Genomic DNA, 19,929 nt, shown 5'->3' on the forward strand with positions numbered 1-19,929 from the left:
CATATTGTATTTCAGTTTATACTTTTGTATTTGTATCTTTATTTCATTTTATAATTTTACTTTATTCTTATTTTATTACACAATTTCCCCCCAGGGATCAATGAAGTATTTCTGATTCTGGATGTATTGGTAATTATAATTCAATGTTGATAAAATAAAATAAAATAAAAAAATATATTATTCTTAAATAGGCCATTCTGCACAATAAGTATTTTTACTTTTGGTATTTTCAGTATATTTTGATGCAAATATTTTTCTGCTTAAGTAGCATTTCAAATGCAGTGCTATGACTTGTAACAGAGTATTTCTACACTGTAGTTTTTAAACGTTTACAAGACTTTGTGCCACTTTTATTATAGTTCCTATATCATATGAATTATTAAATACTAAAAGTGTTTCCCATCCCCTCTTCTTTTTCCTTCAGGCCCCTGTCCTCCCACCAACGTTCATGTGTCCCTGCAGTGTGACGGCAACGTGGGCCATGTGACCTGGAACGATGCCCTCCAAGCAGATCACTATGTGGCCACAGCTATACCTTTTGCAGAGGATGAACACAACTACACCTGCATGGCCAACGGAATGGGCTGCTCCTTCACAGATATCCACTGCGGCGAGACAGCAGTCGTCACAGTGGTCACTGTAGAGCGGGGCTGCATGAGCGAGCCCAGTGTGCCCTTTACCTTTCAGACAGGTCAGAAAATGTAAATGTAGAAATTAAAGGAATTGTTTGACTTTTCTTTTTTTTTTTTTTTTGCCTTTCGCTGAGAGGTCGATGAGAAGGTTGTGCGCCTGTTAGAGGAATCGTTTATTTTGAGTGACTACAAGGTGGTAATTAATGAGTTTCAGTTGCATTTTAAAATATTTTTTAACTTTGGTCAGAGCCAGGCTTGCCCGGTTTCCAGTCTTAATGCTAAGCTAACCTAATCACTCCAGCTTCATACTTACTGCACAGACACTGGAGTTATTTGTCTTCTCATCTAATTCTCTGCACAATTAGCCTTATTTTATTTCCCATGTCAATCTATACATTTATGCTAGGGCAATATGGAGCAAATTCAATATCACAAATTTTTGGACCAAATACCTCAATATCAACATTGCAATGGTATTGTAGGGGCTGATAACTGGTGCTTACTAAAAAATATATTTACACAATGAGATGTTCAATAAATAATCAGTGATGTGGATAGTGGGTAAAGACTAATAACAGAACAGCTAGAACAGTCTGATAAGTTCAGAAAATGACACCACTTCAATGTAATGTAGCCTTTAAAACCAGGAAAGGACAAAAAGGATATTGCGGTACCCAAAGTGTAAGATGATTTTTGGTCTCATGTCACACTATTGCTATAATATCGATATACAATTATTACCTAGCTCTACTTTAAAGGTCCAATGTGTAGGACGGAAATGAAATATAATGTTCAAAACGATGTTTTAATAGTGTATAATCACCTTAAACTAATAGTCTTTGAGTTGTTGTTTACTTAGAAGTAACTCTTTATCTCTACATACGGAGTGGGCCTTTTTTCACAACGTCTGCCAAGTTGTGCTACAATAGGCCATAGTGGACAAACACTGGCTGTAGATAGGGTCATTTGCATTGTCACGGCCACCGTAGTTCTCTTTGGATGGTTGCAATGTTGCAACTTCACTAGATGCCACTAAATTGTACACACTGGACCTTTTAAGTCTTATAATTTGCTTAAGTGTAGTAATGTTTTAGTGTGAATAATGGTAGTTTTGTCATGATTCTTCTTTAAGGTTTTAAATATCACTTATTATTTTAATTTGAGTGTGTTTTGTAATTTTGTATTTTGTAAATGAGAATGTTTAAGTAAATATGTTACTAATAATCAATCAGTTGATGCATGATATGATTATTCTAGATGTTTAAGTTTTCAACAGCTATAATTTTTCAATCACAGGGTCATTTGAATTATTATCTTATTGGTTTAACTTTGGAAAAAGCTGTATTCAAATAAGCTTTTTTTCCCCCAAATCTCTCGTTTTCAGTCATCTGCCCACCGACCAATGTGACCGGAGTTACAGCTTGCAACAACAATGACATCACAGTAAGCTGGGACCCGAGTCCAGAGAGTGGTGTCCGCTACCTCGTCCACTCTGAAGAAGATGGCGGGGCGAGTGCCAACTTCTCAACAACCCAGCTGTCCCATGTGCTCACCGGGCTGCAGTGTGGCGAGTTGTATACTCTGACAGTCGCTGCCATGGACAATGAGTGCACCAGTGTCCTCAGCAAGCCTATACAAACTGAGACAGGTTAATATCTGGATATATGGTTGATTACTTTCAATAATGTACAGCTTTTACAATTGGAGAAAGTCATTCTCACTGTGGTTTGCTCAGCGGTAATTTCTCTAAGCTAACAAAAGCTAAAGATTTTAAAAGTTCTGTAAAGTTTTAACTCCCAGGTCAGTCTGTAAATGTAGTTGTCAAAACTTCAGTTAATAGCTGTTGCTATTATTGGCTTAAATTACTGAATGCTACCGGCTTATAATTGGGACAGGCATCTATATGGTACAGGCTTTTATTTCCTTTCACACAAAGGTGCATGCAATCAATCAAAAATGCAATCAAATTGATCATTTAACTCCCCTTGAAACCTGGGCTTTTTATTTATTTATTTATCTTCAAAAACATGGGCAGAGGGTAATGAGCAACAAAAGAAGAAATGACTCTGAGGTTAGCAAGAAATCTGTAAAAAGTACAATAAATTGGCCAAAAAAACCTAAGAAGAAACAAACCAAAACAAAAAGCAAAAAACTAGAAAGTAAAACACAACAAAATACAAAACAAGAATTGACCTAAAAAATGATTAAAATTATAATAATTCTGTAAACTCCTATTAAATCTGGGGCTTCCAGTGGCTGAGTAGATTAAGCAGGCGCCCCATGAATGAAGGCAGTGTCCTTGCCGCAGAGGCATCGGATTCAACTCCCGCTCGTGGCCATTTGCTGCATGTCGTCCCCTCTCTTTCTCCCCCTTTCACACTATTGATCTGTCCTATCTAATAAAGCTAAAATGCCAAAAACTAATCTTAAAAAAACCCAACTAATTTTAAATCTGTAATTATGAATATAGTTCACCTTACTTCTTTTTACATCTACTTATGTATTTTTTGTGTCTTTCTTATTTACTATGCTGACAATACTGTTGTCTTTGGTGCTCATGATGTCCACGCTAATATTGTTTGAAGCATGTCCATATTGACAAAAGTTTAAACATAAACCTGTATTTGTATGTGTAATCTAAGCAGCAAACTAACGTTAACTCCAGCAGGTAGCCAGCAACCCAGTTTTTTACATCCAAAGACTTTCTATAAAAATGAATTGCTCGGCAACCAGACTGGGCCTCTAATTGAGACAGATGTTTATTGGTCAAAATGTTGAGCTACACCGGTCTAGTAAAAGAGACTGGGCGTCTATTTGGGACTAGGCTTTTATTTGAAGTTGTATGGTATATTTCTCCGAGAATCACAGAATAATTTGCTTTAAATCTCTTTTCTAGCTCCATGTCCTCCGACTAACTTGACTGCCAGAGCAGACTGTGGCACCAACATGGGAACGCTGACCTGGGCGCCGAGTACCCACGCTGTCTCCTACACAGCTACAGTGACTGGCACCCACAACCATGTTGTTTCTTGTACATCCAACACAACCACCTGCTCAGTGAAGCTGGATTGCGGACACCAGTACACAGCGGTCGTGATTGCTTCCAGTGCGACGTGCAACAGCAGCACGGGAGCATCCTTAACTTTTAACTCGGGTAAATGACACCTGCAGAATGTCTGCGTTGTCCTTTCAATGTTTTTAAGCTCAAAAACAAAGAACGAATGATTAAATTAATCATCTTTCCCTCTTTCCCCAATCCTACAGCTCACTGTCTGCCAGACAGGGTTGAAGCAGACCTGGACTGCAGTGCCAACTCCTTCGCGGTGCAGTGGAGGGCGAGTATCGATGACGTCAGCTCTTACACTGCCATGGCCATCGGCAGCGATAACACCCGTGCAACCTGCGACTCCCAGACTACAAGATGTGACATTGCGAACCTAAACTGTGGCGTCACCTACAGCATTGTTGTCACCACATCATCAATTGACTGTGGCACCATCGAGGGCTCTGACTACAGCGTACAGTCAGGTAGCAAAAGAATCTAAATGTAAAACTCACATCTGCTTTTTCTTCCTTACCATGAATTACTATAACACTCGACCTTTCTTATTCACCTACCTCGTCACCCTCAGCCCCCTGTAAACCAGAAGGTGTGATGGTTGATCTACAGTGCAGCACCAACATGGCATTAGTGACGTGGGGAAACTCAGGGCCGGACCAGACCCAGGTGGTGACAGCAGTGGACAGCAGAGGGATGACCATCACCTGCAACTCCAGCAGCTCTAACTGCACCTTCGACCAGATGACTTGTGGGGAGACATATGTTATCAACGTGGTCGGCCACACGAATACATGCAGCAGTGAACCAGCTGTTGCAAGTGTTAAAACAGGTAACAATCATTTAGCAAGGAATAGAGTACAGCAAGCTAATAGCATTACAAAGCAGGACTGAAACTATTGTAAAGATATAATCAGAAGCAGAGAAAGTGGAATTCAAGGCATGCCAGTGTAAGAAAATATAACTTTTAGAAGAACCACAATGAAACATGGTGAAGGCAAAACTTCTGTGAATGTTGTACTCACGTGCACAAAGGTGGATAATGATCTTTTTTATCAACATGTATGTTAAGTGAAAAGACCTACAGAAGATTTTTTAAAGTTCCAGCTCTGCATTTATAGAGCTATCAAGAGCCAACATTTTATACTCACAGGTAAAAGATTTATTTTTATAAGCTTGGTTGGTGAACTGACTATCTGCACTCTCTATACACAAAGTTGTAAATTAGTAATTAATTTGATGGAATTGGACATGGAAAGACCCTGGAAAAGTCCTTGAATTTAACAAAGAATAAAAACCATATCCTGTTATTGTGAATGCTGGGTCATTGTCACACTATCATTACTTACTGGGACACATTGAACAGAACTAAGCCATTGTTAATGTTATTAGAAACACCTGCACTTGTCTTACTATGACAAATCAAAGCAGTGAAAAGGCCGACTGTACTTAATTACAGTAAATGTATTTGGTTACTTTCCACCATGAATGCTGGCAGTACACTACAAGCTTAAGTGATGGAGGGAATAATAGTGTTCAATAATGACTATAAGGACTAGACTCAACCCTTGACCCTGCCTCTCTCTCTCTCTCTCTCTCTCTCTCTCTCTCTCTCTCTCTCTCTCTCTCTCTATCTATCTTTCTCTCCACCAGCTCCGTGTGCTCCCTCCCACCCCACTGCACGAGTGGACTGTGGGACCGGTATCACTGTGGTGACATGGGATTCAGCACTTGGGGCCACATCGTACACTGTCTTTGCTAGGGGCAGTCTGGGTCACAATGCTGAATGTAACAGCACTGACACCAACTGTGATTTCCTCAGCCTGGCATGTGGGCAAGTGTACAATATTACAGTGGTGGCTCGCCATGAATCCTGCATGAGTTTGGTCAGCGAGACCATCACTGCCACCACAGGTAATAAACAAAAGCAGCTAAACAGTGATGTCGCTGTCATTGCTAAAAGATGCTGCTGTGTGTCTCTGCAAAGTAACAAAGCAACCATATGTCCTTGTTTGACAGTTGAAGGGCTTTACATTTTAAAGGACTAGTCATTTTTATTTTACCCACTTTTTGAACCGCATAAAAAGAATATATAAGTTGAGTTTTGCTGAACTGATTTGGATCAACCCATTCCTAGCTCAAGCTCTATGTAACAGAAGCAACTGCACTTGATAGACAGGTTTTTCCATGTGAAAATGCTTCCATAAATTTTAAATTACTTAAAACTCTACACCTGTTTTTGTATTTTACAGATATTAAATTTTACCATCTATATGTTAATTTTTTCTTCTCTATATCCTTCTCTGTCTAGGTCCTTGTCCCCACAGTGGTCTAATGACTTCCCTGGACTGCGAAACCAACACTGCTGTTGTACATTGGACACCAGGCAGCGGCATCCTCTACTACAACGCCTCAGCTGATGCCTTTGACATTTTAGACCAGAAGACCTGCAACACCAACGGCTCCTACTGCAACATCACCTCTCTGCGCTGTGGGGAGAGCTACAGGGTTAGTGTCAGCGGACAGGGACAGAACTGCCTGAGTCCTGCCCAGGACTGGAACAGAATCAACACAGGTAACTTGACATACTTTATAGATTTTGTCGGCTTGCTACTGTAGGCTACTTTTTTCTTTAGCCATTACTTATAGCCAACTTATTATTTAAACTGTTTATATCTTACGTTCAGCAAACTATTAAAATTATTTAGCCATTTATTTAAGTCAGTATTTCAACTGTTTTCCCAATGTTTTTTCCCAAAATGTTCAACTTTTCATCAGTTACTTCTAACTAGCTTTCACTTTCATCTTTTTATATTGATATTCATTTTAACATAGTTTTTACACTGTTTATCAATCAGCCACCACCGAGAATATGGGGCTATTTTGACTTTATAGTTACTTTTTTACAGTTACTTTCAGCTATTTGTTTCACACATTTTTCATGTATTTTTAGTAAATTATTTTGACTATTTATCCATTACTTTTGGCCAACTGTTTCAACTGTTAAGCTATCATTTTGAGGAAATTTACAAGTTTCTCTCATTTACCAATTTCAGCAATTTGTCTACTAATTAAAGGCAGTTATTTCAACTGTTTTGGTACTTTCATCTAACATTTTTACTGTTTGTGAATAACTTTTACACTACTGTTTATACGATTTATCCAGTACTATCTCCTCAACTCCTCTCCTTGCTTTGTAACCACTTTCAGTATTATGTATATATATTAGGTAAACATTTTGTAATTGCACATCATGAAGGTAAACCGCAGAGAAAAAAACTCTGTCCACACTCTTTTATTGCATTTTATGATGCTGCAAATGATGACTTTGCATTTATTTTTCACTTCTTCAGCTCCCTGCCCTCCAACCCAGCTGAGAGTCGACTCTTCCTGTGACTCGGACAACATCACAGTGTCGTGGCAGACCTCGCAGGGCTCCGTCTCCTACATGGCGCTGGCTGTGGATGCACAGGGCCGCCAGTGGTCCTGTAACACCAGCAGCACCACCTGCCAGATATCTGGTCTGACCTGTGGACAACAGTACCAGGTTTATGTTGCTGGTGTTGATGCAAACTGCATCGGAGCCAAGAGTGAGGTTGAAGTGATTCACACTGGTAGGTGTGACAAATTTGGTTTGTCTTTGGTTACTTGAAACACCGTGTGAATTGTGATGAGCTTATCTTTTATTCATGTCTCCTTCAGATTTCACAAATCTCCACTCTCCTTGGCTCACATACCTGTGATGGTATCAAACCTGTGACCATACAGATGTTTTCCATTTGCTCTTTCTCTCTCCAGCTCCATGTGTGCCAATGAATATACAGAACAACCTTGACTGTTTGTCCGGTGTCCTCAACGTTACCTGGCAGTCAATGGGTGACTTTTCTCAGTTCCGCGCCTCCGTGGTGAGCAGCAGAGGTCACGTCAGCGTCTGCCAGACGAACAAGCATCACTGTGTAGTGCACAACTTGCACTGCGGCCTGACCTACAACGTTACAGTGGTGGCCCAAGATGAGGCCTGCAACAGCTCCCACAGCCTCATAACACAGGTCCTCACAGGTGGGTAGAGCTCTGGCTGATTGTTACAGTACATCTCATTACAAAGACACAATGTCATGCTGTGTGAAAACCTTGAATCCCCAGTACTTCATCTTCTAAGTACAAAAACTGTGTGGTTCTTGATGTTTGCGCACTTTTGAGCCTATCCAATCAGATTTGGATTCGATTCAAAAGATTAATAGATACGTCACCTTACTTCACCCCAGAATCAAAAATGCATATTTTCCCTCTTAACTATATTGCAGTTAACCAATATTGATTGTTTTGATGTGTGTTGCCAAGTGTCTTAACTATTTGGAGAAAAATTTTCTACCGAACTATACATGCTAACTGTATCACCACAAGTGCATCTACTGCTCGCTCATATAGCATCACTGAGCTAGCTAATGTGGCAGCTCAGTGGAGGAGGGAGCCATTAATGTTTACATGTCGTTCACGAGTAGATGCATGCTACCATTTGGACAGTGATATGGTTGGGGGATGTAGTTTGGTAGAAAGAAAATAGTTCCTACATGAAACTGCTCATGACATAGTCTGTGGATTATCTTGGTCATGATTTCTGTAAAGAGACATTGCTATTGAGTTTTGCAAATGTATTTTTGGCGCTTTGAGCACCACAAGCTGAGCGCCATCTAGTTCCATTATATTTGACAGAAGGCAGGCAAACAAGCAAAACATGCAAGTTTAGTTGTGATAGTTTTCAGTGAATGCAGGGGTACATTAGTATTTTAGTTCGGAAAAAGGTGGTCTTTTAATTTTCTTATTTACCCTAAATTTCTTTGTTGTCCTATTGTCTTTCAAAAATAAGTATTTTGTCCCTTTCTTATATGAGTGTCTTGTGCATTAGTTTTACCTTCTTCTTTTATCCTCACCTCCTCTTCCTTTCTTCCTTTCAGCTCCCTGTCCTCCACCGGACTGCCTTCCCACTGTCAACTGTGCAACCGGTGTTGTATCTGTAACCTGGAGCAACAGCGTGGCGGGAGTCGACTACATGGTGTCAGCAGTGGACGCTGCAGGTGGCCGACACAACTGCAGTGGCACAACCAGCGGCTGTGATCTTAGCATGCTGCAGTGCGGTACAGAGTACAATGTCACCATCACACCATCAAGAGACGGATGTGTGGGCAGAGACAGCCCCACAAAAATGATCAAGACAGGTAAGGATGAGTAATGTTTTACTTTTACTTGAAAGAAGAGGCAGATTTTTTCTCTTTTTTTGTACAAATACTCTTCTTTTATTTTTCTGTTTTATCAGTTTCATTTCATTTTAGGTTATTTTGATCCTCTGTTTCATTTTACTCTTTTAAATCCTATTTGTGTCTTTTTACTTAACTTTGTGTATCTTTTGTGTCAATGCGTCTATTACATATGTGCATTACTTTAAATTACTGTGTTGCTGAAGGTGCTTGGCCTGCCTAACCAGAAGGAAGACTAAAGATTTCTGCGTTAAGGGAGGGTGTACTTGGGGGAATTTCTTTAAAGTTGGCACAAACATTTATTTGAACTCAACCATGAACTGGTTAGATTTTTGTGATTTAAGGTCAAGATCAGTGTAACCTTGTATCAGTCTCGTGAACATGATATCTCAAGAACGCCTTAAGGGAGTTTTCTAAAATTTGGCACAAATATTAACTTTGAGTCAGAGATGAACTGATTAGAATTTGGTGGTCAAAGGGGGAGCTTACTGTGATCCCGTCCATCTCATTCTCACGAATGTAATATCACACAAACGCCTTTATACTGAACGGTTTTGAAAACTATGTAGTACTTGAGTGACTGTAGAAATCCGTGTTGATGAGCCCTGCGTTCTTATGAGGCAGCCATAACACACAGCAGTAATGTTTTCCTGCAACTTTTCAACACTGTGAAAATGTTCGAAATGAATATATTTCACTGTCAGGGTTGAAAGCGTATTGTGTAATAAAAATGAGGCCGCACAACTAATTTTCTGACCCGTTTCCTCTAGTTCCCTGCGTACCTCGCCTGTCTGACGTGGAAATTGACTGTCTGATGAACTCAGCCTGGGTGATGTTTAACGAGTCTGCTGGGGCTGAGGACTACGTTGTCATGGCAACGGACAGCCAGGGCGATATGGAGTCGTACGAGTGTAACTTCACATCAGACGGAATGTGTGCTCTGCCACCGCTGATTTGTAGCCAAAACCTCACCTTTACCATGAAGGCCCGCGACCAGCAGTGCTCCAGTGCACCCAGCAATGCTGTCACAGTTGAGACTGGTAAATGAAAAATACAAAGAATCTATAATATAAATTAATATTGAAAACAGTATTTATCATTTAAAAAAAACAGTAGACTTGGAGGCACAAACATAGTGTGCTGTGTCTGGTGATTGTCATTGTTGGTTTAATTGACTTCAATGGATATTTTCAGTTCCCTCAAAAAATTATGAATGGTTTTTGCTTTGTTGAAATTATTTCAATAGAAAATTCTACAGGTCTGCACTCACATAGGTACAGACCACACAGCTAGGAAAGGAGGATAACCTTGCTCGATAAAGCCTGATTAATGTAGAATTTTTCCAAGTTATACCAACTTATGAAGGGTAAATTCACAGATAACCAATTTTTGAATTTTTGAGCTATAACGAAAATAGACTTATTCTATGTGGATTAGCACGATTTTTGTTTTTACAGATATTACCATACAAAGGTATTTATAAGGCTGTCTTCTTAAAGAATTAAAGAATATTAAACATGATTACACACTGACAACCAATTATACCAATTCTAGAAATTAACCAATGACCTGCTTTGCCAGACCCATGGCTTATCTTTGCTTTGCAGGTTTTGATGTCAGCAACACCATCTTTGGAGAATTAGTCCCATACCTCACAGCTTGTATATACATATACACACACATATATATATATACGCAGATACTGATATACCTGTTATATATATCTGTATCAGCCAATAATATTGGCTTACCGAACAATTGTTCAGGCTTTACTGCTCTGTATAAAAGGTGACCTCTATTTGCTTATTTTCTTCCATGCATTAATTAAACCATGATGATCTAAATAATTTTTTTGTATAAATCAGACATTGATTAACAAATGGAGGAATATTTTTCTAGTAACACCATTTGTTGGTTTTGTAGCTCTTTCAGATTCATGTATATCAGCTGAAGCTACTTTGTTTTTGTTGTATAAGTACAAATCCAAGGTTTATGCCATATAAGGGAACAATCTGGAATGGTTAATTTTAAATAGTAGCTCACAGTTCTTCTTCTTCCCCAGCTCCATGTCCTCCCGAGGACATAGATAAACTTGTGAGCTGCGACAACAAGACGGTCAGCGTCACCTGGTCAGCTGTTCCTGGTGCAGTGACGTACACAGCAACGCTGGAGCAGATAAACGGTGGCACCTCCTGCTGCACCACATCGGACAGTGGCTGTGACATCACAGACCTGCCCTGTGGAGAAATGTACATTTTATACCTCATGGCTGAGGGACGAACATGCAACAGCACCCAGAGTGAAGGGGACATGGTCAGAACAGGTGTGGTATAACACTGTACATGCCACACACCTACTTTAAGGAAATGTTAAAAGCTGCAGTGTTCAGGATTTATGGGATAAACAATTGCAGAAATAGCCTAAATGTCAGTATTGACACTCCCCGCAGTGCCTTGCGTTCCTCAGAACCTCGATGCCAGTCTGAACTGCAGAGACAATTCTGCCTACATGTCGTGGAACCACAGCAGGGGAGGACAGCTTTACCGTGTGAGGGCAGTGGGAACTGATGGCCAAGTGGACGAGTGCAGCTCCCACGAGAACCGCTGTGAACTAACAGGTCTGCGCTGTGGACAGCTTTACACAGCCACTGTGTTAGCAGAGGACCAAGACTGCCAGAGCAAAGAGAGCGACAGTGTGACGATCAGGACCGGTATGTTAGGACATTCATTATTTTTGTTCATGAATTCTGACATGCTGTTATTTACATTTTTTTACAAGAACGAGTTATCCAGAGCTGCAGCAAAGAGACTGTTCTCAAGTGTTTTTGATTTCTCATTTTCTGGTCGTAAATTTTGTGCAGGTAGTGCTTATTTCTGTTTCTTGTCATTCAGAGCAAGATGGTAATGTTCATTATATATACATACATATATACATATATACATACATACATACACACACACACACACACACACACACACATATATATATATATATATTTTATTTTATATTATTATTTTTTTTTTTGAAAATTTCACAAAAAAAATTCAATATAATTATAATATTTTTACAATACACAATTATTAATAGGCTAACTGTTATCCAAAAGTCTTTTTGCAATCATGTGAGCTAGCTATCACTAAATCACTGTGTGGCATCTATCCATTATGTTAAACTAATTTATTAACATTTCCGTTCTATTGAAACATATTATTTGCCAGGTAGATGAAGTGTTATTCCAAGTCTAGGTTATGTGTTGACTAAGCTGACTAACTGTCTGCTGCCTGGAGCTTCATATTTAGCGTGCAGACATAACATAGATATTCATCTCCTCATTTAACTCTGGGCAGGGAAACCATTATTAACCATATAACCATATTTTTTTAACTTTGAGACTTAAAACTCTCAACTGCCTCTTGTTTGTTTCTTCTCACTAGCACCGTGCACACCTGAAAATGTCTCCTCTGTGGTGGATTGCGAGGAAAACACTCTGAGTGTGTCCTGGTCTGAGAGCCCAGGAGCGGACTCCTACATCGCCACAGTGCAAGACAGTCACGGTCACACCACAACCTGCCTGGGCACAACCGAAGGCTCCTGCAGTGTGACAGGACTCAGCTGTGGCCAGATTTACCACGTATCCGTGGTCTCCTCTGATGGATATTGCGACAGCCCGGCCAGTTCTGTGGTTGACACACCTTCAGGTGGGACAGAGTCAAGTGACGGACATGTATCTTAAGGATGGAGGCTGGAATCAGAAATGAAACAAATAAGGGCTTGTCATAGATTCTCTCAAAGTTGAGGGGATTTTCTACCTTTTTAGGATCACGAAACCCTTTAGATAAAACCAAGATTTTATTTTGCTAAAAATGTATTAAATTTAAAGGATAGGTCAGTCATATATGTCAGTTATGAAACACTGATACAGCTGTTACTGTCAAAGAGTTAGATAATGCATCAGCAACATCAATTCCATTCACTGTATATTTATCATCATTAACAAGCTTGTCTTTCAGTTTCACTTTAGTTTGTTTTTAGACATTAGGGCAATGAGGTGAGAAACCCAAAGGAAACTAAAATCACGACTGTATTACTGTCCTCCCAGTTCCCTGTAAGCCGAGTCATATCAAGGCAGTGATGGACTGTCACATGCAGTCGGCCCTTGTGTCGTGGTACCCAAGTGATGGAGCTCTGTCGTACATGGTCACGGCCACCACCGAATCTGGCCACTCTGTCACCTGCGAGGCCAACACTACGAACTGTGACCTGGAGGGGCTGCTCTGCGGCCAGACCTACTCTGTCTCTGTGACAGCTGCGGGAGAGACCTGCAGCTGCGTCGCTCACATGACAGGACAGCTGGACACTGGTGAGTGACAGCACACAGCACAAAGCTCCTTAAAGTCTCCTGTAGCTCAGTAATGTGTTTTGATATTTATTATCACTTTTATTATTTACTCATTAACACTTTCTCCCAGAGCCGTGCATCCCTGAGCACATCACCACTCAGTACAGCCTGACGATCGGACAGTTGCAGTGGGACATGACAGATGGTGCTGGCTACTACACAGCTGAAGGTGTAACAGAGGAGGGCCTGATGGTCTCCTGCATCACCAACGACACCTACTGCGCCATGTACAACATGGGATGTGGCCAGACGTACAGCGTCAATGTTACAGCACACAATCACGTGTGCAAGGGCGTGTCCACCTCGACCGAAAGCGTTACGATTACGACAGGTGAGAAAACACTGTCAATGAGATGAAAACTTTATTCCTTTTTTTTTATTATTTATTTGTTTTCTTTATTTCTTTTTTTATTTTTTTTACCGAAAAAATATCTGCAACTATTTTGATAGCTGTTTAAGTCATTTTTTTCAAGTACAAATACCAAACCTTTTGTGTTGCCAACTTCTCAATTTTTGCGTATTTGCTTCTTTTCATGTTCTAAGTGATAGTGAACTAAATCTCTATGGGATTTGGAGAGTCAATCAGACAAAACAAGACACATAAGAGCATCACCTTCAGAAATTCTACTGTCATTTTGCACTGAAATGATAAATCTATTTATCAAGGAAATAACAGAGACTGATACAGAAATGAAGACTTAGTTGCAGCCCTAGGACAAAATGCGTGGATGTGACAGGGCTAACTGTGTCACTTTTGGCATGTTTTTAGTATTTGTTGCTGTGAATATTAGAATTTAAAAATATTCAAAGTAAGATTGTGTAGTGTATTTGTGTTGTTTATTATACAGTATAGATGAAACACCCTCCTGCCTCTTTTTCTGCTCTCAGAGCCCTGCCCGCCCAACAACGTGCAGACCAATGTGAACTGCCAGAACGACATGGGAATCGTGTCGTGGGAGGCCAGTTATGGTGCAGTGGGCTACGAGGCCACTCTCGCCGGGCGCGACGGCCACTCTCTGTCCTGCTACGCCACAGACACTTTCTGCAATGTCGAAGGCCTACATTGTGGAATCGTCTATTACACCAATGTCATTGCTATTGGAGAGACACTTAACAGCAGCGCCTCCACTACAGTCCTGTTGGTCTCAGGTACGGTGCACTTTATTATGCCTCTACAGTGGCGACAGCCGTGGAGGCATTATCTTTTGTGGTTGTCTGTCTCTCTGATCATATTCTTGTGAATGCAATCGCTCAAGAACACCTTGAGGAGATTGTCATCAAATTTGGCACAAACATATGCTTGGACTCACTGATGTACTGATTAGATTTTGGTGGTAAAAGGACAAGATTGTTGTGACCTTGCGTCTGCCTCATCCTTGTGAAACATGAAATCTCAAGAAGGCCTTAAGAGAATGTCTTTAAATTTGGCACAAACATCCACTTTTTTCTAATCTCTAATAGGATGAAAGTGATGATATTTCATATCCAAATGGTCAATTTCAACTTTATTGTGACATAATTTTTCTGTCCCTTACTCAATGTCACATCTCAAAAATTGAAGGGGAGACATTTGACTTTAATCCTTACCAACTAAGTACTATGTGCTTCAATAAAATATACCCTGTGTTTCTGACCTCCAGTAGTGCTATGGAGTAGTTTCTTGATGCATGTGTTTCTGTTTTATTTATATCTTGTGTATTTACAAGTTGTCATGATATCCCACAGATGAACAGATGGCGGTAATGCTCAAAGAAATTTAGCAACACATTTGCAAAATGCAGTGACACTGAAGACTGTAAACTAGCAAGCAAGAATATAAACAGTGCAGGTTTCGAATGCCAGAAAACTTAATTTACCTTCCATTTATTAGTAAGAATTGTGGTGTTCAGGGTGGTGTTCACATAAGCCCCTAATATGCAGTTTACTTGTATTATTTTTCAACTTTCAAGACCTAGATTTTGGGACTTTGACAATATGTGTGAAGATCAGTGCACCTTTGAAGAGTGAGCAATGAAATTGCATTCATGTCTTGTAATGTCTTTCCGTCCCTTCTGTCTGTAGCTCCCTGTGCCGCTGTAGATGTAGCAGCTTATTTGGATTGCGACAATGATACTGCCAAAGTCTCTTGGAGTTCAGGCAATGGAGGAAACTCCTACAGGGTGATGGCCGTGGGAGCTTATGGCCACTGGGCTTCATGTGAGACTGATGAGGATGAGCATATGTGTTATTTGACGGGGCTGCAGTGTGGTCAGATGTATAACGTCAGCCTCACAACCATCAGCGACCAATGTCAGACTGAGACACATACTGACGTCACCTTCAGCACACGTGAGTTGAGCAACATCTCAGCCCAGAGTAGTTGGCATTGAGTGAATGACATCACTGATACTTAACTTAACATGTTGTCCAGGGCCCTGTCAACCTCTGCGCGTAGGAGTGGACCTGCAGTGTGGGACGAGTACAGCCAATATGTACTGGGAGGAAAGTGAGGGAGTTGAGCTCTACATGGCGACTGCCACCTGCAGCATGGGAGAGACTCTGCGGTGCAACTCCACGAACTCCACCTGCCAGTTCTCTGACTTGTACTGCGGGGAAACATATGAATTCTCTGTAACAGCATACAGTTACATGTGCTACAGTGAAATCAGCAGCACTGTGGAGATTCAGACAGGTAGGGCTCATCATCATCAACTCATTAAATGGTAATGTAATAGACTCATTAATGGAGAAACTGGGTTTTAGTTACAAAGACATGGAATTAGCCTTCTGATCGTCCATCTCCATCATGGTTTTACAAAATATGGTCCGTGCTAAAGCCTAAATTTGTTTCTATGACTTTTAAATTTTATTAAAATAATTTCAGTCTTTGTGTTTTTATCTACTCTATTTATTTTTCTTCATTTTACAAGCAACAGTCATGCAAGAAGAAAAAATTGTGAAAAAAATAAAGGTTTGAAGGTTTTTGCAGTATTCAACACCAACTTTATTTCATAAAACCAAAATATAACCAAAATACCCAAAATGTAATACTAGCTCTAAAAGTTCTATGTAGGTTAAAGAATTCCATACTTAGACATTTTCTTTATTGATATAATTTATTTTGAAAATATTTGTCATTTTCTTTCATGACTTACTGTTTGTCAGCTAACTCTATGCAGTCACTGTATAATGGACAGACTGTATGCTGCATTAGTACTTTTCCTAAACAAGCCATTTTGGAGAAAATAATTGCTGCAGCAGAGCTGAGTTAACTCACTGATCGATTGATGAGTTGATTTCTAGACGATTCCAATGCTTGTTTACTTGTTTCAAGTATTTTTTAAGGTAAAAATACAACAAATGTTCTAGCATTTAAATTGTAAATACTTTTTTATTTGTTTAGTCGTCTGACAGTTAATTGAATACTGCTTGTTTAGTTTTTCAGTTCGTGTTAAATCTCACTGGACATGTACAATGACAATGAAGATGCTTTAGAAATGCTCTATGATATTTTATAGAACAAATGATTAATACTTATTATTATTATTTGCAGCCCTACATTGCAGCAGTATTGGAACTCATATGTCAGAAATGGAAATTCAACAGCAAAATCTGAACTAAAATAAAATTGTCTTGTCCTCCAGAACCCTGCAAACCAACTGGCCTCACAGTCAGCGGGTCATGTGACAATGAGACGGTGGTGTTGGATTGGTCAGGGGCTAAAGGGGCATCAGTCTACATGGTGACGGCCACAGGAGACCTGGGATACACCACAGCTTTCCAAACCGAGGAGACAATGATAGAGGCTGAGCTGCCATGTGGACAGCTGTTTACCTTCACTGTTAAAGCTCAAGATGATCGATGTGACAGCGCTGTGAGTCAGCATGAAGAGTTCAAGACAGGTATTCTTCTCGTTTATATTTTTGTCATACTTACGTGGTGTACAGTGAAGTAAGTTCATAATGCAACAGTACACTTATCCTCAGGTCCTTGCGTGCCTGAGCATGTGCGGACCTATACACAGTGTGAGAACAATACGAGCTCGGCCAGCTGGGCCAAAAGTGATGGGACGGATACCTACTTGGCCATCGCAGTGGGACAAGACGGCCACACCCATGTGTGCACCACAAACACAACCATGTGTACTTGGGACGACCTGCACTGTGGTGAACAGTATACTGTTCACGTCATTGCGAATGACTACCGGTGCAGCAGCATGCCGAGCAACAGCACTTCAATACGAATGGGTAAACACACTTTTGTACTACACATAACAAGACGTTGAACTACCCCTAAACACTGACCAAAAACTATTGTGGCTAATTTTAAAGACAATACATGACAATGAATAAACAAACTACAGAAAGCCAAATGAAATTTTACATGACCTTAGGAACTGCCAGTGTCTACATGATGTCATCTACACTGCAGGTTTTTAACTTTTCTAAGATTTCGGATCACCTTCGTGCCGGTTGTGAAATTTGGTTTAGAAGCTTAGTTTATTGGTGATTTTTCACTGTACAAAGTGCCACTACACTGTGTCACAACCATTCCTCGGCTGCAAAAATGATGCAAAAATGCTAAGATACAGAAACACTGGAAACACTGACCAGTATGACAAAAAAAGGTGTTTTTTCTACTATTAAAGCATTTCAAAGCATTATAGAAGCCTAAAATACAAGTATAAACCTGAAAATGAGCAAAAGAGGTCATCTTTAATTACTTTTTTGAGCAAAAATGCCAAACATTCTCCACTTCAGCATCCCATAAGTAATAATGTTGGTTATACACAACAAGGCATCTGCTGTCATCACCTTGGATTTAGGGAAATTGTGACATGATTGTGATTTCATTTCTGATGTCTAATGTTTTAGAGAAAATGATCAACAGATGAATCAAGGATGAAAATAGCTGTATAATATACATATATTTACAGCCCTAATCACAAGCAAACTCTTGTCTTTTGTTTTTAGCTCCCTGTATTCCCCAGAACTTGAAATCATCCCTGAACTGCACTATGAAGGTGAATTTTACAAACTGTCCATCTACTCTGTCTTCTTTTGCATTCATTTGTGAAGTGCTTTTATTTTGAAAGGGGCTAAACAATAATTTATTGATTATCATGTACTGATGATGATATTGTTATCTGTTTCTAAGGTGGGATCGCTGACCTGGGATCCAAGTGACACTGCTGATTCTTACATTGTGACGGCAGACAACAACAGTGGCCACATAATTCAGCTCAGCACAAATGAAACCTGGACCTATATATCTGAGTTCCTGTGCGGCCAGGAGTACTCGCTGTCTGTTCAGGCATTTGACTCTGTGTGCACAAGCCTCCCCAGTCAGCCCTCAATGCTTGTGTCAGGTAGATTTCTGTTCACCTTTAAAACACCAGCTCAGGGACCATATTTTTAACACTTGTTCAACTGAACTCTCCACTCTGATGACTGAAAGTTAAAGTAAATTGTTATAAATTGAAGTTATAAATTGAATTCAGTTACCTATTTCGCTTATTACTTTCTTCAGACCGTTTCTCACTTTTCCACATCTTTCATACATTATTGATATTATTCAACTTTTAAAACCAGCAATAAAGTTTAGTGTCAGCTTTTCAACAAACCTCACAGTTCTCCCCATCTTTGAAACATTATTACTATCATTCATCTTTTAAAACCAGCAATGCAGCTGAGCATCAGCTTTTCATCAAACCATGAAATATTCCACATCTTTCATACCCATAAATAAGACACATCTTTCATACATTGTTGGGATTACTCAACTTTTAAAGCCAGCAAGTGTAGCATCAGCCTTACAGCATGCAGCATTCACACCCCAATTTCTTCAAAAATTGACTCATCTAGTTTCAATCGACTGTGGTTAACAAAAAATCGGTTAACACTTTTGTTTTGGTGATGAATTTAACATCTCTCATGACCCATTATCAAGTATATTCATATATCTCAAAATTGCAGATTTGTTTGAGGGTTTTAAACGATAAGATCAGTGCAACTTCTTTCACACTCCTATATGGAGAAACCTCAGGGAAAGCAACACCGACAGACCAGGACAGACACACAAAATTGGTGGACTGTTTACAAGACTTAAACAACAACAACAACAAAAAACTAAACTTTGTACACTGATGTTAACCCTAGATCATCAAAAACAGCACCTGACAGTCTATTTTCCTTGCTTCCCTCAGAGCCCTGTCCACCTACAGGCGTCTCCAGCTTCATGAACTGCCTCTCAAACATCGCTGTGGTGACGTGGTACGGCTCGGCCGGGGCGGAGTACTACACTGCCACGGTGACGCAGGAAGATGGACAGTCAAGCAGCTGCTGGTCCGACAGCGAGCACTGTGGCATGCCTGACCTCTACTGTGGAAAGAACTACACAGTGACGGTCGTCGCCTCAAACGAGCGGTGTAACTCTGACCCCAGTGAGGCCGACACGCTGCAGTCGGGTGAGACATTAAGGACATTTTTAGTCTGTGTGGACTTCTTTCATACATCTTTTATTCTATGATCAGAAGGCGTGTAAACTGTTAGAGTTTAGGTGGCTTTTATTCTTTTTTTTGTTTGTTTGTTTATTTGTAAAGGCCAA

The 19,929-nt window shown here is 40.1% G+C and overlaps 1 protein-coding gene across 1 annotated transcript in view; it reads left to right on the plus strand.

The window, feature by feature from the left end:
• Positions 1 to 19,929, plus strand: part of fndc7b (fibronectin type III domain containing 7b) — a 54,938-nt gene that overhangs the window by 19,684 nt on the left and 15,325 nt on the right. The window contains exons 21-44 of the mRNA XM_042513396.2: positions 425 to 691; positions 2,017 to 2,280; positions 3,529 to 3,786; positions 3,897 to 4,160; positions 4,265 to 4,522; positions 5,344 to 5,604; positions 6,002 to 6,265; positions 7,044 to 7,304; positions 7,489 to 7,749; positions 8,646 to 8,906; positions 9,716 to 9,985; positions 11,008 to 11,268; positions 11,395 to 11,655; positions 12,380 to 12,643; positions 13,045 to 13,305; positions 13,415 to 13,675; positions 14,233 to 14,493; positions 15,406 to 15,672; positions 15,755 to 16,015; positions 16,968 to 17,225; positions 17,310 to 17,570; positions 18,297 to 18,346; positions 18,481 to 18,691; positions 19,529 to 19,789. Of these exons, the coding sequence (XP_042369330.2) occupies positions 425 to 691; positions 2,017 to 2,280; positions 3,529 to 3,786; positions 3,897 to 4,160; positions 4,265 to 4,522; positions 5,344 to 5,604; positions 6,002 to 6,265; positions 7,044 to 7,304; positions 7,489 to 7,749; positions 8,646 to 8,906; positions 9,716 to 9,985; positions 11,008 to 11,268; positions 11,395 to 11,655; positions 12,380 to 12,643; positions 13,045 to 13,305; positions 13,415 to 13,675; positions 14,233 to 14,493; positions 15,406 to 15,672; positions 15,755 to 16,015; positions 16,968 to 17,225; positions 17,310 to 17,570; positions 18,297 to 18,346; positions 18,481 to 18,691; positions 19,529 to 19,789 (6,027 nt within the window). The remainder of the gene's footprint in view (positions 1 to 424; positions 692 to 2,016; positions 2,281 to 3,528; positions 3,787 to 3,896; positions 4,161 to 4,264; positions 4,523 to 5,343; positions 5,605 to 6,001; positions 6,266 to 7,043; positions 7,305 to 7,488; positions 7,750 to 8,645; positions 8,907 to 9,715; positions 9,986 to 11,007; positions 11,269 to 11,394; positions 11,656 to 12,379; positions 12,644 to 13,044; positions 13,306 to 13,414; positions 13,676 to 14,232; positions 14,494 to 15,405; positions 15,673 to 15,754; positions 16,016 to 16,967; positions 17,226 to 17,309; positions 17,571 to 18,296; positions 18,347 to 18,480; positions 18,692 to 19,528; positions 19,790 to 19,929) is intronic.

Source organism: Plectropomus leopardus, chromosome 5 (assembly GCF_026936395.1).
Source record: "Plectropomus leopardus strain MGB_pleo_1.0 chromosome 5, ASM2693639v1, whole genome shotgun sequence".
Lineage (NCBI taxonomy): Eukaryota > Metazoa > Chordata > Actinopteri > Perciformes > Serranidae > Plectropomus > Plectropomus leopardus.